The 16,811-nt window shown below is 38.1% G+C and overlaps 1 protein-coding gene and 1 non-coding gene across 2 annotated transcripts in view; one reads left to right on the top strand and one right to left on the bottom strand.

Moving 5' to 3' along the window:
- The window catches only part of Smp_139190 (adenomatous polyposis coli protein, putative), a gene marked incomplete at its 5' end in the record, with an annotated part of 66,704 nt that overhangs the window by 26,683 nt on the left and 23,210 nt on the right, over positions 1–16,811 (bottom strand). Inside the window, 3 exons of the mRNA XM_018791827.1 lie at positions 1,772–1,968; positions 13,760–13,911; positions 16,554–16,643. Of these exons, the coding sequence (XP_018645050.1) occupies positions 1,772–1,968; positions 13,760–13,911; positions 16,554–16,643 (439 nt within the window). The remainder of the gene's footprint in view (positions 1–1,771; positions 1,969–13,759; positions 13,912–16,553; positions 16,644–16,811) is intronic.
- On the top strand, positions 14,329–14,398 carry Smp_tRNA_01312_Gly_GCC.1.1. The gene has a single exon. It is a non-coding gene (tRNA).

The following is a 16,811-nucleotide window of genomic DNA, read 5'->3' as shown; positions in this document are numbered from 1 at the left end:
TACGTAACAGCCTTCGTTTGTGGTCAAACTCACGGTCACCCGGAGTAGACCGACGGGCTTCCATCAGTTGTAAGGAGCCAGAAGAAACCCAGTGCTTGTAAGCGGGACGTTTCGCGAAGCCGCAAGCGGCTTTACTCGCCATTTTCATGGCGTCGTGAAGATGCAACCAATGCTCATCTATACTTTTCGGTGGGATGGTAGCTAGCCTAGAGGCTAGCTCCGCTCGATACTTACTTGCAACAGAAGTTGCAGCCAGTTTACTAACATCGATCCGTTGGTGGTGGTCAATCCTTCGGCCACTGAAAAGTAAGGTGAGATTGGCGCAGACCAGGGCATGATCAGACTCCAGATAGGTACTCCAAAAGGAGCGGCAGTCTTGTACACAACCACGCCAGCGGTAGCTGATCGCGATGTGATCAATCTGAGTCCAGGCTTGGGATGCAGAGGGAGGACGCCAGGTAGCACACCGGCGATGACTGTGCCGGAAGTTAGTGCTGGCCAGAAACAGGTCGTGGTCTGTGCACAGTTGCAGCAAACGGTCCCCGTTATCTGTCCTGCGACCAACAAGTCCCCATCGGCCACCTAGACGACTCTCTTCTGTGCCTAGACGCCCGACCTGTGCATTCAAGTCTCCGGCTAATACTACAATATCTGTCGAACGCGCTTTCTGGAGAAGAACTGTTAACTGATGGTAAAACTCATCCTTGATTGCATCCGGGCTGCAATCTGTCGGGGCATAGGCGGAGATGACGAAAAGACACCGTTTCTCTCGCCGGTTTCTTCTCACTTTGATGGAACTTTCTAATCTAACAGCACATAACCGACTGTTAATGGGGATCCAATCGATTAGTGCTGCCTCAGCTCTAGCGCTTAATGCGATACCAACGCCTGCAAGACCAGACGAAGATGCCACACGGTCCCCGGATAAGCGCACGTGAAACAAGCTTTTCGAAGCGACAGATGGAGAGCGGATTTGTAGTACTTCACTCGAGTCTTGAATACGGGTCTCGGATAGACAACAAACGTCAACATTAAGACCTTCCAAAGACATAGTCAGCCCTATCTGTTGTCTGATCTGCATTAGTGTGCGAACGTTGAAGGAAGCCAGCTTGAACGGCGTACGTGGTTTCAGAAAGACTGCTTCAGTATTCGTAATCGGTGGAAGCATTCACTTTCAACCAGACAGTGACTGGAGATCGTTTAGATAGGACAGATTTTCCACCAAGAGCGAGCTGCTGCATAAGTTGAAAAGTAAGGTTACACAAATTGGGGATAAAAGGGGGTGAATTAGCGATATGGTAAATAATAATAATAATAGTAGTAATAATAATAAAAATAATAATAATAATGCAAATTGAATTGTTTCTTGTATGAACGAGAACATAATTGTCAGCTGAATGTTCCATTTCATTTATTTGCGAGAGGGCTGTGATACTGCCCGGGTGCCCAAACCGAAGCAGGTGGTTTTCTTAGGGGGCCACACCCCGAGCCTTTGACCTAGAGGTCTAATCCACAAGGCAGTGGAGCATCGTGAGGAGATGCAATCCCATGGTAGCCGGTGACCAACAACAGGTTCATTCGCCATTCGTTCCATCAGGATACTGGAGCCCATGTGCACCATTGGTTTGGAATCAGGGTTTTCCAACTCCCCTAGGTGGACTCGCCTTGTCCACCAACCCGGTTATAGCGCCGGACAAGTTCATATATATATATATATATATATATATATATATAATGTATTAAAATTGAGTAAATCATAAGTAAACTTTACCTGCATACAGCTCGCTTATTCTGAGAACAATGAGCGCTAAGATTCCATAGTGCACTAAGTGTAGTTCTCAAAGTACTTTCTCGTTGTGCACTCATAGCAGCTATAGTTAAACGTTTAGCAGCGCAAACACGACGAAGTGCAGCTTTACTTCTACTATCTGTACGCCAACTGAGATTACGTAATACACTGGCTGATACCTAGAAAAGCACAATTTTATACAAATAACAAAGTATATCTAAGATTAAAAATAGTTGGTTTTTATAAGGACATTATTTGAATAAATACAATAATATTTAGTGGTAGGAAGAAAGTGTTACGAAGTGAGGAATACTAATACGAAGTAGAAAACGAAGTAAATCAGATAGTTCACTGACTTATTTCAAGCAAATGATGATAAAGACAGTGGACAATCAACTTTTATGAAGAGAAGTATCCAACTAATTAAGTCACTTGAATTTATACTAATGTTTAAGAGGATACGTTTACGAAATTTCGAAGGACTGTACCGAAAAGTCCTGCTAATCAAGTGAAGCATTTAATAAATAAACCAACAGGTTAGCATTAGGAGGTAAGCGGCAGGAAATCTTATTAGCAAGTCGTATCTATAACAATTTAAGGAATGGATACTCTCTGTAGAATTCCAAACCACGTAACCCAACATCACAATTTAGAATGTTACAACTGGTTTTGACCGAGCTGGATTCTCTGAACTAGGTGGTTTAAATGTGAAGCTTTGATTGTCTTAACAGTAACTGATTACTGACTATGGACAGATGTAAAGGCGGCCTTTCAATATACTGAAGTCCCTATTGTTTATCACTGATTACCAAATCAAAGATCTGCAAGTCTATGGTTCGATCTCGGACGAAATCATAGATGCGGCGAGAAACGTCTATTCAGTGATTCCTGTGTTATTTAATGCCTATCAGGCCGAATGGTACGCAACTATCAGCCAAGGACTTACTTTGACCAGCCACAACCATAATATCAAGCTTATATATGAAACACTCAAACTGACATTAAAAAAACTAGTAGACAGAATAGTAAAAAAACACTACACAGATAACGCACTAGTGACACAAAAATTTTCACAATACCTAGTAAACAAAAAAGAAACACTATTCAGTACATTTATGTTAGTAAGTGGTGTATAATACACAATCACATCTGACTAGGTTCAATCACCATAACAACAAATGATTGATGACATATAATAAGAGAGACCGAGTGTAATTGTATAAATACCACAAGAAAAAGTGCAAATTAATCATTACTCCATGTGTCTATCGGTATTACAATAATGACGATACACAAAAAAAGGGTAAAACGCATGTATGTGTATATGGAGGGGAAATAACAAAATCCAATATTTATTCACTACATAAATCATTATCACCACACCCTTTCGATACTTTTCTTTCTAGTTTCATAGCATAGTTATCGTATAGTATAGTGAATTTAAATGTGATAACCATAATATTGATATATGTAAGTAGTATCGTTAGTTTAAAACTAAAAGAAGGTAAACGAGTAGAAATACACAAGTTAATCTTTTACCATTCAGTTTCACTTGAATACGGTTGTATTTATCCATTATTGTCTATTATGAACACATACAATGTGATTTAGTCCGAAATGTCAAATGAAGAACACAAATATAGTAGGGAAAAAGATAGAGCTAAAAATTAAATCATCACTGGAAATTACATTCTAATACGCAACAACTACCAACTAAATGGACACGAAAATAACTGAAATTGATGGATACAATACACTTAGTGAACATACTGAAAACGTTGTAGATAACTTTCCAATGATGTTTGGGACTGTCATTGATCAGTCTCTTATTGGCATACGTGCATCCTGTGAGGGTCGCCTTGATAATGCCTTAATCCAAAAGGATTATAAACAAAGATGATAGCGCGATTGTGTTTGAAGCCAATGATACTGGGCTTGGGTCCCGGAGTTAACATCAACCCTGGGATGCAGGTACATCCGGATGACGAGTCACAAATAGGACGAAACACACGTCCTGGATTACATTGTTAGCCACCATCATCATCCTTAGAATTATTTTAAAACTTAAAAGTCATTAGATGAAGTGTCAAGAGTTTCACATTTATGGAGAGATGGTTAACGAATTTATTATTTAATCAATGAGTCATGAGTTTGAGCCTCGAACGATATAATAATCCCTAAAAAACGGATACTACCGAAATCATTGAAAAGAGCGAAACACTATCTCGCAAACTAATATATAGCCCCTCAAGCTATTCAGACAGCATTATTCTACTGTCTTCGCCTTACAGATGCATATTAATTAAGTATCATAGTTCAAATATGATTAGGAAGTTGAATAAGGACAGCATAAACATTTAATAGAGAATTAGTGAAAATATCCCGTGAAGATATGAGCAACCATAGTAAACACTCTTTAGTGTACCTAATTTAAATGATATCTGGTCATAAGTTGTGAACCGATAACGATTTAAAATTCTCCAATATGTGTATATTCCTTGGAGTGATAGAAACAGATGCCCGAAAACCTAAAAAAAAATCATCTGTACAGTTGTGGTGGTTGCTACTTATAAGTAGTATATAACACAAGTCGGAAGTGGAATATCTGCGAACAGAAGGTTGAGAAAATTGAAATGAAGAGAAGAGAGAAGGAAGCTGAAATGAGTTAAGATAACAATGAAGCTTTTAAGAGATAATTGGAAGGAGATTAGCACATGACGTATTTAATATATAATTTTCACCATAAAGTTAGTAAAATAATTAATGAGTGAAAGATGAATGAAAACTTGAAAATTTTAAGGGTATATATGATAGTGGTAAACGTAGTTAGATAAGACTGGATTTGAATCCATACACCAGCCACCATTACTCCCGATATCTAATAAATAAACCACTAAGTTCAGTGAAAAAGGTTTTCTGGACATGGCTCGTTTATTTTATGCGCTTTATTCATCACGGATTGATCTCACTTGGAGTACCACTGAAAACCAATATAAAAATGAACAACTATTTTATTCTAGTATAGAATCCCTTTCTCCTGGTGATCGACTGGTTATGAAGACGTAAACATCTGGAGGGAAGCACGGGATACAGTGGACAGCTAGGGTGCAGCTGGGCGATTTAGACTTCGCGGATGATCTGGCTCTTCTATCACAAACACAACAACAAATGCAGAAGACGATCAGTGTAGCAGCAGCCTCAGCATCTGTAGGTCTCAATATACACAAAGGGAGAAGCAAGACTCTCCGATACAACACAACATGCATCAATCAAATCACACTTGACGGAGAAGCTTTGGAGGATGTGGAAACCTTTACTTATCTGAGCAGCATCATTGATGAACACGGTGGATCTGATGCAGATGTGAAGGCACGAATTGGTTAAGCAAATCAGCATATCTACAACTGAAGAACATCTGGAACTCAAAACGATTGCCAACCAACACCAAGATAAGAATTTCCAATACGAATGTGAAGACAGTTCTAGTGTATGTGGCGGAAACCTGGAGAACTACGAAGGCCATCATTCAGAAGATACAGGTGTTTTTTAACTGTTGTCTATGCAAGATACTTCGAACCCGTTGATCAGACACTATCAACAACAATCTACTATGGGAGAAAACAAACTAGATTCCGGTGGAGGAAGAAATCAGGAGGAAGCGCTGGAAGTGGATAGGACACACGTTGGGGAAATCACCCAACTGTGTCACAAGAAAAGTACTCACATGGAGTCCTGAAGGAGAAAGAAGAAGAGGAAGACCAAAGAACACATTACGCCGAGAAATGGAAACAGACATGAGAAGAATGAACAAGAACTGGATAAAACTAGAAAGATAGGTTCAGGACAAAGTGGGTTGGAGAATGCTGGTCGGCGGTCTATGCTCCATTGGGAGTAACAGGCGTAAGTAAGTAAGTAAGTAATAGAATTCCTTAGCAGTGTGCATTAGCGATTTTGTGAGCGATCGAATTTAAGAGTTTCAGATCTCTCAGATTTCAACAGTATCCAAAAGTGAGATCAATCTATGATAAATATATGATCTACAAATTAAGCCAACAAGTTATAAGTAAAGAAATAATTAAATAGATGAAAATAATTCATCCATTAACTCCATTCATTTATAATAATGGTAAATAATAATAATTGACATGGTCGCCCTGATGGAAAAAAATGTTCTAGAAAATGGATTTTGATCAGAGTGTATCCAACATAATTATTCTATGAAATAAACCATTGTCACGCTTGACACTTAGATTACCTGAATGGATAACAGTAATATCAATAATGACAATGGTAGTAATGATGAGGATAATAATAATAGTTGAGTTCTTTCTCTGCTTATTGTTTCAAAAAGAATAATTGAACAAATTATACGTTTTCTTCTCTCTACAGCAAAACTTCTGCTCGCTATTTACAAATAAAATGATAATCTTATATAGTTGAGATCATGAGTAAATTAAAGCTAGACCACCGTGGAAAACCTGGAAGCACAGGACGGCCGTTTTATCCTATTGTGGGACTAAAGCTCAGTGGTCCAAAGATTAAGCGCTTGCGCGCCAGACTGAGAGATTCTGGGTTCGAATTTCACAAGGCGGAATTGTGGATGTCCACTGTTGAGGAGTCCCACAATAGGACGAAAAAATCGTCCAGTACATTCAGGTTTTTCACGGCGGTCTAGCTTCAATTGACTCATGATCTCAACGATATAAAATTAGTACAATCTCAACAAAATCCCCTTCTGAAAATGATAATCATAATTTTTGAATGAAACAATCTAATGCTAGAGTTCTATGTATAATGTGAGATATATTATGACTTGACCAAGGCTGTAGCCAATCGTTATGTCTTGAACAAGGTCGTCGCCAATTTGTTATGACCTTACGAATTAAACAAGGACGTAATTCGCGTAAATTATCCACCAATAGAATACGACTCTCTGACCTTCACACGGTGACAATCAAGGACGTCCAATCAGTATGAGTAGTCTCGCGTCCTAATTGGTCCTTAACCCGCCTAGCCCGTCCACTTGAGTCCAGAAAACCAATAGCAGCTTCGGTTATGCGAATCGTTTATTTCAAACATACTTTGTTTATATACCAGACAAACAGACCACACCACACCATAAAATAGAAAATAATATTTGTACAAAATCAAGCCAAATGTGGTTGTAAGCGTGGGAGACAGTACTCAATAAACCGAGTATAATTTAGGAACAATAAATCATATAATAATAATCAATAGGTCAGAATGAAGCTTGTAATAAGATGAATATAGATATAGATAATCTAGTTACTGAATAGTTATACAATAGGAATATACATAGAATAATAGTCCAATAATAAGTCCCGTAAGTTATCCGTACTTACTTCTCCCCTAGTATATAACACCTCCCCTTTTTTGAAGCATCATGGATAATAACGATCCTTGGGATTTATTTTTATACGATTAGATTTCCGCCTGATGCGATGCGACCGCCTTGGGAGTGTTGTACACGTCTTCTTTTTATTCGGGTCCCTTTTTAATTTCATTATCCGACTCGGTTAATATATTTAATGGTATATCATGCTTTCTATTACTTCCTATCTCCCACTCCTGTCTGGTAGGTTGTATCTGGTTTGCATGCCGTACCCATATCTTTTGTCCAACTTTTACTTCATAAATAACTTTTCCTTTTCTTCGGACTATGATGCCAAACTTCCAGGTTGGCTTTACTCCCTGGAAATCTCTTGCCATTACTGCTTGTCCCACATTAAACCTTCTGGGTAAGGCACCATACCTTTTGTTGAATTGCCGTCCCATTCGTTTATTCTTGTGGAGACTGACTTCAGGTTTTGGCTTCATTTGTTCTATAGGTATTCTAATCTTTCTTCCAAAAATTGCTTCTGCCGGACTTTCTTGATTATTTGTTGCTGGGTTGGGCGTAGCGCGGTAGCTTAGTAAAAATCGTTGAATTATATCTTCTATTTCTCCTTCCCCTTCGGCTTTAAGCAATGCTCTTTTAAAAGTGTCCACGAATCCTTCTACTAAACCGTTAGACTGTGGATGGTATGGGGGTGTCTTAATATGCCTAATGGTATTGGCAATGCAGAACCTCGAAAATTCAGCAGAGGTAAACTGTGGTCCATTATCTGACATCAATATATCTGGACATTCAAAACAGCTGAATACTTGTCTCAATTTCTTCACAGTAGCTTGTGTTGAGACAGATTTCATATAGTGGACTTCTGGCCACTTGGAGAAAGCATCAACGATTATCAAGAACTGTTTTCCGTTTATAGGACCAGCGAAATCTACATGCACTCTTGACCACGGATTTGACAGTGTTCCCCAACTCTGCATTTCGGTCTTGCGAGGGGCTTTCATGGCTTTTGCACATGCGGAACATTTCGCAACATATTCTTCAATCTGCGCATCAATATTCGGCCAATATACATAACCGCATGCAAGTGCTTTCATCTGCGCTACCCCTGGGTGTGCAGCGTGCAGTTCTAACATCACCTTCCGGCGTAGGCTTGTGGGTACAATAACTCGATTTCCAAACATTAGGCACCCATCCACGAGCGATAAGGAATTTCGTCGGTGAGCATACTGTTCAATGTTTTTGCTGTCTATATGAGCAGGCCAACCATGTTCAAGGTAACTCATAATCTGCTTCAGCTCGCCGTCTTCTTGAGTGTAGCGTTTAATGTCTTCGGTGGATAATAGTGTTGCTTTTATAGCAACTTGTAGTATTTAGTGGATATCTTCCTCCAATGATATCGTTGCAATAACAGAATCTCTAGGACTATTTGTGCACTTCATCGTGCATATTTCACTCAATGGTACATCCCATAGGTTTAGTTTATCTATTCCAATAAGGTCTAAATCATGCCTGTTCGTTAAATAACAATTCCCTGTGAAGTAGTTATCTCGAAATTTAACAGAGCATTTTATAATTCCAACAAGCTTTAATATATCTCCAGATGCATTCCGTGCAGTATGCTCAGTAGGTAATACTTGTGGACAACCAATTAAATTCCATGTTCGTTTAGAGATCAATGTGATATCTGACGCTGTATCCAATTGTAATCAGACATCAACACCATTGACCACTAATTCCACATACCTTCTTTTATCTGCCATGCTTAGAGCCCGTGTAGAATATATACTGTTTATATATTTGTTTTGAAACTGGTGAGGACGCTTCGTCGGGTTTGATCCCAAATTTTCTCTAGTCCGGCAAACTGATTCTTTATGACCAAGTTTATTGCACACCGTGCATCTATGATTTCTAAATCTGCAAAATCTTGAAAAGTGCCACGCGCCTCAATACCAACATTTCGTTGAAGGTTTAGGAAATTTCATGTGATATTTATAACTTTTGGCACTTTTTTTGTCGTTGACCCGTCTTAACAGCATGGACAGAATGATTAGATGGTGCAACACTTTTGGTTTCTAGCATAGCCGAATCCTGTTTCAAGTTTATTAATCGTTGTCTATTCAACAAGATATTCCAGAACATAAAAGCATAGTCATATCTTAATCCAATTCCAGAATTTATTTTCGATGCAGACAGCGGTCACACTTTTGAAGCATGGTTTGGCAGAATTGAAGATATTTTCCGAGTAGAATTTGCTACTATGGAGGACGCAAAGAAAGTCTGGTTGCTCTTACAGAAACTTGGTCCTAGTATAAGAACCATTTTATTATGACATCCACAAGAGGTTAATTTCGATGAAACTGTTAACATTTTAAATAAAATGTTCTGTGAACAGATGTCTCTATTTCGTATCCGGTATAATTGTCTCCAGTTGACTAGAGAAGCTGATGAAGATTATACTACGTATGCCGGAAGAGTAAATTTGCAAGCGGAACGATTTAAATTAAATGTGTTAACCAGTGATCAATTTAAATGCTTATTATTTATTTCTGGTCTGAACTCTCCCAGCGATGCTGATGTTCGCATGGAGTTATTATCTCGTATGGAATATGACGAAGACATGACGCTACAAACTGTTACTGGTGAGTGTCAACGATTAATAAACTTGAAACAGGATTCGGCTATGCTAGAAACCAAAAGTGCTGCACCATCTAATCATTCTGTCCATGCTGTTAAGACGGGTCAACGACAAAAAAAGTGCCAAAAGTTATAAATATCACATGAAATTTCCTAAACCTTCAACGAAATGTTGGTATTGAGGCGCGTGGCACTTTTCAAGATTTTGCAGATTTAGAAATCATAGATGCACGGTGTGCAATAAACTTGGTCATAAAGAATCAGTTTGCCGGACTAGAGAAAATTTGGGATCAAACCCGACGAAGCGTCCTCACCAGTTTCAAAACAAATATATAAACAGTATATATTCTACACGGGCTCTAAGCATGGCAGATAAAAGAAGGTATGTGGAATTAGTGGTCAATGGTGTTGATGTCTGATTACAATTGGATACAGCGTCAGATATCACATTGATCTCTAAACGAACATGGAATTTAATTGGTTGTCCACAAGTATTACCTACTGAGCATACTGCACGGAATGCATCTGGAGATATATTAAAGCTTGTTGGAATTATAAAATGCTCTGTTAAATTTCGAGATAACTACTTCACAGGGAATTGTTATTTAACGAACAGGCATGATTTAGACCTTATTGGAATAGATAAACTAAACCTATGGGATGTACCATTGAGTGAAATATGCACGATGAAGTGCACAAATAGTCCTAGAGATTCTGTTATTGCAACGATATCATTGGAGGAAGATATCCACTAAATACTACAAGTTGCTATAAAAGCAACACTATTATCCACCGAAGACATTAAACGCTACACTCAAGAAGACGGCGAGCTGAAGCAGATTATGAGTTACCTTGAACATGGTTGGCCTGCTCATATAGACAGCAAAAACATTGAACAGTATGCTCACCGACGAAATTCCTTATCGCTCGTGGATGGGTGCCTAATGTTTGGAAATCGAGTTATTGTACCCACAAGCCTACGCCGGAAGGTGATGTTAGAACTGCACGCTGCACACCCAGGGGTAGCGCAGATGAAAGCACTTGCATGCGGTTATGTATATTGGCCGAATATTGATGCGCAGATTGAAGAATATGTTGCGAAATGTTCCGCATGTGCAAAAGCCATGAAAGCCCCTCGCAAGACCGAAATGCAGAGTTGGGGAACACTGTCAAATCCGTGGTCAAGAGTGCATGTAGATTTCGCTGGTCCTATAAACGGAAAACAGTTCTTGATAATCGTTGATGCTTTCTCCAAGTGGCCAGAAGTCCACTATATGAAATCTGTCTCAACACAAGCTACTGTGAAGAAATTGAGACAAGTATTCAGCTGTTTTGAATGTCCAGATATATTGATGTCAGATAATGGACCACAGTTTACCTCTGCTGAATTTTCGAGGTTCTGCATTGCCAATACCATTAGGCATATTAAGACACCCCCATACCATCCACAGTCTAACGGTTTAGTAGAAGGATTCGTGGACACTTTTAAAAGAGCATTGCTTAAAGCCGAAGGGGAAGGAGAAATAGAAGATATAATTCAACGATTTTTACTAAGCTACCGCGCTACGCCCAACCCAGCAACAAATAATCAAGAAAGTCCGGCAGAAGCAATTTTTGGAAGAAAGATTAGAATACCTATAGAACAAATGAAGCCAAAACCTGAAGTCAGTCTCCACAAGAATAAACGAATGGGACGGCAATTCAACAAAAGGTATGGTGCCTTACCCAGAAGGTTTAATGTGGGACAAGCAGTAATGGCAAGAGATTTCCAGGGAGTAAAGCCAACCTGGAAGTTTGGCATCATAGTCCGAAGAAAAGGAAAAGTTATTTATGAAGTAAAAGTTGGACAAAAGATATGGGTACGGCATGCAAACCAGATACAACCTACCAGACAGGAGTGGGAGATAGGAAGTAATAGAAAGCATGATATACCATTAAATATATTAACCGAGTCGGATAATGAAATTAAAAAGGGACCCGAATAAAAAGAAGACGTGTACAACACTCCCAAGGCGGTCGCATCGCATCAGGCGGAAATCTAATCGTATAAAAATAAATCCCAAGGATCGTTATTATCCATGATGCTTCAAAAAAGGGGAGGTGTTATATACTAGGGGAGAAGTAAGTACGGATAACTTACGGGACTTATTATTGGACTATTATTCTATGTATATTCCTATTGTATAACTATTCAGTAACTAGATTATCTATATCTATATTCATCTTATTACAAGCTTCATTCTGACCTATTGATTATTATTATATGATTTATTGTTCCTAAATTATACTCGGTTTATTGAGTACTGTCTCCCACGCTTACAACCACATTTGGCTTGATTTTGTACAAATATTATTTTCTATTTTATGGTGTGGTGTGGTCTGTTTGTCTGGTATATAAAAAAAGTATGTTTGAAATAAACGATTCGCATAACCGAAGCTGCTATTGGTTTTCTGGACTCAAGTGGACGGGCTAGGCGGGTTAAGGACCAATTAGGACGCGAGACTACTCATACTGATTGGACGTCCTTGATTGTCACCGTGTGAAGGTCAGAGAGTCGTATTCTATTGGTGGATAATTTACGCGAATTACGTCCTTGTTTAATTCGTAAGGTCATAACAAATTGGCGACGACCTTGTTCAAGACATAACGATTGGCTACAGCCTAGGTCAAATCATAACAAAAATGTGACTTGATTTTTTTCGGTGAAATGGATCTGTATTTTTATGACTGAGTTTTTTCCACACTTTCGATTACGATTATCCAATAACATATTCTTAATCATTTTTGGTTTTATCATTCACTGGCCGGACACCTTCAGTAACAGCGTTTTATGGGAGAGGACAAATCAACTTCCAGCTGAAGAGGAAATTAGGAAAAGACGTTGGAATTGGATCGGACGTACATTGAGGAAATCATCAATGTGCATCACAAGCCAAGCTCTAATCCGGAAGGAAAGCGGAAAAGGGGAAGGCCAAAGAACACATTACTATGGGAAATAGAAGCAGATACGAAAAGGATGAAAAACAACTGGAAAGGATTGCCCAGGACAAGGTTGGATGGAGAATGCTGGTGTGCGTCCTATGCTCCTCCACGTGGGGTAACAGGCGTAAGTAGTAACATTCAAGTAGCAGGTTGAGCTAGCATATAGGAAGTTTTTATGCCAAGTAGTAGTGTGGTATGGGTCGATTATATCATGATGGTCGGGAATTGAATGTATTTCAGTAGAAGATCGATAAGGAAAGAATGGAAACGAAACGCAATTGATATGAAAATGCATGAACAATAATAATCGGAGACAATGAACTGATATTTACAAAAGGAACGTTCAAGATTGAGTCAATTGACTGATAATTTGAAAATTAAGTATTTAACTATATGGTTCTCATATTTTACTGAGATATTCCGTAATTTTGTGCTTATTTATTTATTTAAACACATACATATTGGTACAAAAGGGCACTAGATACATATGCGTCACACAAAACAATGAGAATGGGAAGAGAAAGGGGGAAGTTGCGTATATATATAAGGGGAAAAAAGGATGAAAAAAAAGAGAAGAGCAATGATGGGGGGAACAGAAATGTACAACCAGAAGAACTCTCTCAGTTAAGAAAGTTATAACCACTCTTTATGAAGAAAGTAAAAGAAGATTACAGCAGGATCGCCACTGGCTTCTATTCTGAGCCATATCTGATAACGTCTCTAGCCACTGTGTTGCACCACCTCTCGGACCCCAACCAGGGAGTCGTGAATTCAATTTTCATTTACAAAATAAATGAAAATTTTATGCTAAAATACATTTCATTGTTCCCACTCGTGTTCTTGTTCACTACAGTAGGATCAGACGACCATAGACATAGTCCATGAATGTAGACTACAAAAACACACCCTGTATTTTAAACAACATAACTTGTAGATTAAACAACCATTTGTATAATATTGAAGAAGTATCAGCAACACATTTCAAAGAGATTACCTGTTTTAATTCTTCATTTCCTGTTTCTAATTGAGCTAATAATGCTTCTAAATTAGTTAAACGTCTACAAATAAATGATTTATTCTCTGGTGCTGCATAAGTTAGATTTGTTAAAGCCATACATATATATCGTCTCAATGCTAAACTATTCTCTAATAATGTAACAAAATTTTGATTATGTATCCATGATGATGATGATGATGATGCTGATGATAATAGTACTACTGTTTTATTGTTAGTATTATTAGTAATATCATTATTATATGAATTCATATACTCTGACCATATCATTTGTTCTATGCGTAATAAAGAAATTAAAGCGTGTACACCACCTAGATACAAAAAAAGAAAGTTAACAGGGCGTAAAAAAGAAAAGACGATGCAAATTTAAATTACAACATGAATGATATTAATTCATCAAAAAAAGTTGTAATCAATATATTAGGTTAGTACAATTTATGAGGTTAACTCAATTTACCATAAAAGATTAGAGAACAATTGAAGTAGTCCATTCAATAATATGAGAATATTGAAAAAGTTTGATTTTTACATATATATGTGCTCATGGGCGTCGGTAGTTCAATGGTAGAATGCTCGCCTGCCACGCGGGCGGTCCGGGTTCGATTCACGGCCGATGCAAGTCGCTTGCCCCTAAATGCCCTGATACGGCCCAGAGTGGGGAGAGTTCGTTCTCCCTTTCGAAATGCTCTCACATGGCCATGCGTATATAGCCTCTGTCAGGAAAGTCCTACTCACTACCTTCTCGTGGCATTACTGTCGTTTACGAAATTGAGAGGACGAAAAGCGAATGTCCGGCGCTTTAACCAGGTTGGAGGACAAGGGAGTTGGAGAACCCTGATTCCAAACCATTGGTGCACATGGGCTCCAGTATCCTTAGGGAACGAATGGCGTATGTATCAATCGTTGGTCACCGGCTACCATAGGACTGCATCTCCTTACGATGCCCCACTACCTTGTGGATTAGACCTTGAGGTCAAAGGCTGAGGGTGTGGCCCCCTACGAAAACCACCTACTTCGGTTTGGGCACCCGGGCAGTATCATAGACCTCACACAATTAAATGAAATGATAATTTTTTGTGTGGTGCATAAATATCTGGAACCCCTTTGTACCAATATTTGTGTTCAAATAAATAAAAATAAGTAACTTAGCCAACTAGTTCATAGGCATGTAGTTAGCAATATTACGTTGATTCATTGACAGAATTTGTATGATTGTTAATTCTATCAATATGTCAGGCGACAAAAAAAGGGCGTCGATATTTATAATAAAATTTGATTATAAAGACTGAATTTCCTATTGTTCTAGGAATGTTAAGTCCTCTAGAAAACTACTCACTTATTAATTTTATTTTGTGAATATGAATTCGTTTTCTCTTTAAGCCAAATTTCAATGAGAGAGTTTTATCACGTTTTTTTTTGGGGGGGGAGCCGTCCCAAAACAGTCTCATTATATAATGAGATAAGTGTATAATGATTAAGTATGCGCATATTTGATAAATGATAATGTAATCTCAATTTTACTGAATACTATCCATCCTCTTTTTATCTGATTCGTTTTTTAGTTGTCGCTGTACAACATAGAAGAGGATACAAATTCAAAACAAACTAGTCTTCAATGTTTCAATAATGTGTTCAATCACAAGTGGCGAGATCCTAATTTATGCACGAATCAATCAGATTTATGAGCAAACATGGATAGTGGATAGCAGTGGAATCCAGGACACGCATTTTGTCCTATTTAGGACTTGTCAACTGGATGTACCTGCATCTTAGAGTTGATGTTCATTCGGGAACTGGAACCCAGTACCGTTCACTTCAAACGCCATCGCGTTATCCACTTAGCTACTCAGTCCTGATAGCCACCTGCTTGTGCAGTCCTAAATAACAATGGGGAGTTACAAGTAAACAACACCAAGTGAATCAATCAGATTTAGAAAAACAGGTCTTGGATGTCGGTACGAAATTCGTTCATCCATTTCGGTAAATAGCGTTTGAGCATTTTAGGTGACCTCAGTTCGTGATGAAAACCATAAATCTAATTCCTAAATGTGACCATTAACCTTAAACCGTTATTCTAATTCCTGACACTGGTTTATAACCCTCATTTAGCCCTAGTTAATAGGTGGACATTCTCAAAATCACTTTCGCGTCGCTCAAAGGTCGTCCATAAATTATAATCTCACCTCACAAGCTGATAATGGTCAGTTGAAATTAAAGATTAGACTACATAGGAAAATACGTCTACTTTAAGGCATCTAACTAAGGTAGCGAAATCATTAACCGTTGAAGAACAAGTGGATGAATTTGCTAGAATTGCTTTTTTCGACTGGGTTTAACTTCATATCTTTCATTATAGTTCCGAACAACGTTAACAACGCCTACTTCAATCAGAAATGAAGTTTTTTAGAAAATTATTCGACAATCACTAAATTGATCTATTTTGATCTCTCATTATTATGATAAATAGGATCTATATCGACATTTTAAGTCTTTGCTAACTATAGTAATGACTAAAAACCAACAAAACCGTATTGTACATTAAATACTCACAAACTTGAATCAGTATGATCTTAGTGTGACTTAGTTATGAAATGAAGCATTCTTCAAAACATTTGACATAATAAACACAAAGTTGAGAATCTGATATGCTTGAGCTAAGTCGATTTTCTCGATAACGAACGAAGTCCAATGACACAATGACACAATAGGCTAATCTAATCCGTTGTCCAAAAAAGAAGAAACATGAGGCATAAATTTCTGTTTTAGAACATACCTAATTCACAAATAGCATTTCGATGCATTGAATCAAATGATAAACGAACTAGAGCAGCAACTTCAGCAACTGGACAAACAGTAGATGACTCTATATTCAAAATTGTATTATCATTATTATCACATTTTCTATTCATCATTGTATTCCCCATGGCTTCATTATTATTAGTAGTAACATTATCACCAGTATGGGTAGTATTATTATGACTATTCGTCTGTGTGATACGTTCGCTTAAACTTAAACTGTAACTATGAATAG

Source organism: Schistosoma mansoni (assembly GCF_000237925.1).
Source record: "Schistosoma mansoni, WGS project CABG00000000 data, chromosome 1 unplaced supercontig 0071, strain Puerto Rico, whole genome shotgun sequence".
Classification (NCBI taxonomy): domain Eukaryota; kingdom Metazoa; phylum Platyhelminthes; class Trematoda; order Strigeidida; family Schistosomatidae; genus Schistosoma; species Schistosoma mansoni.
This window is presented reverse-complemented; position numbering and strand designations above follow the sequence as displayed.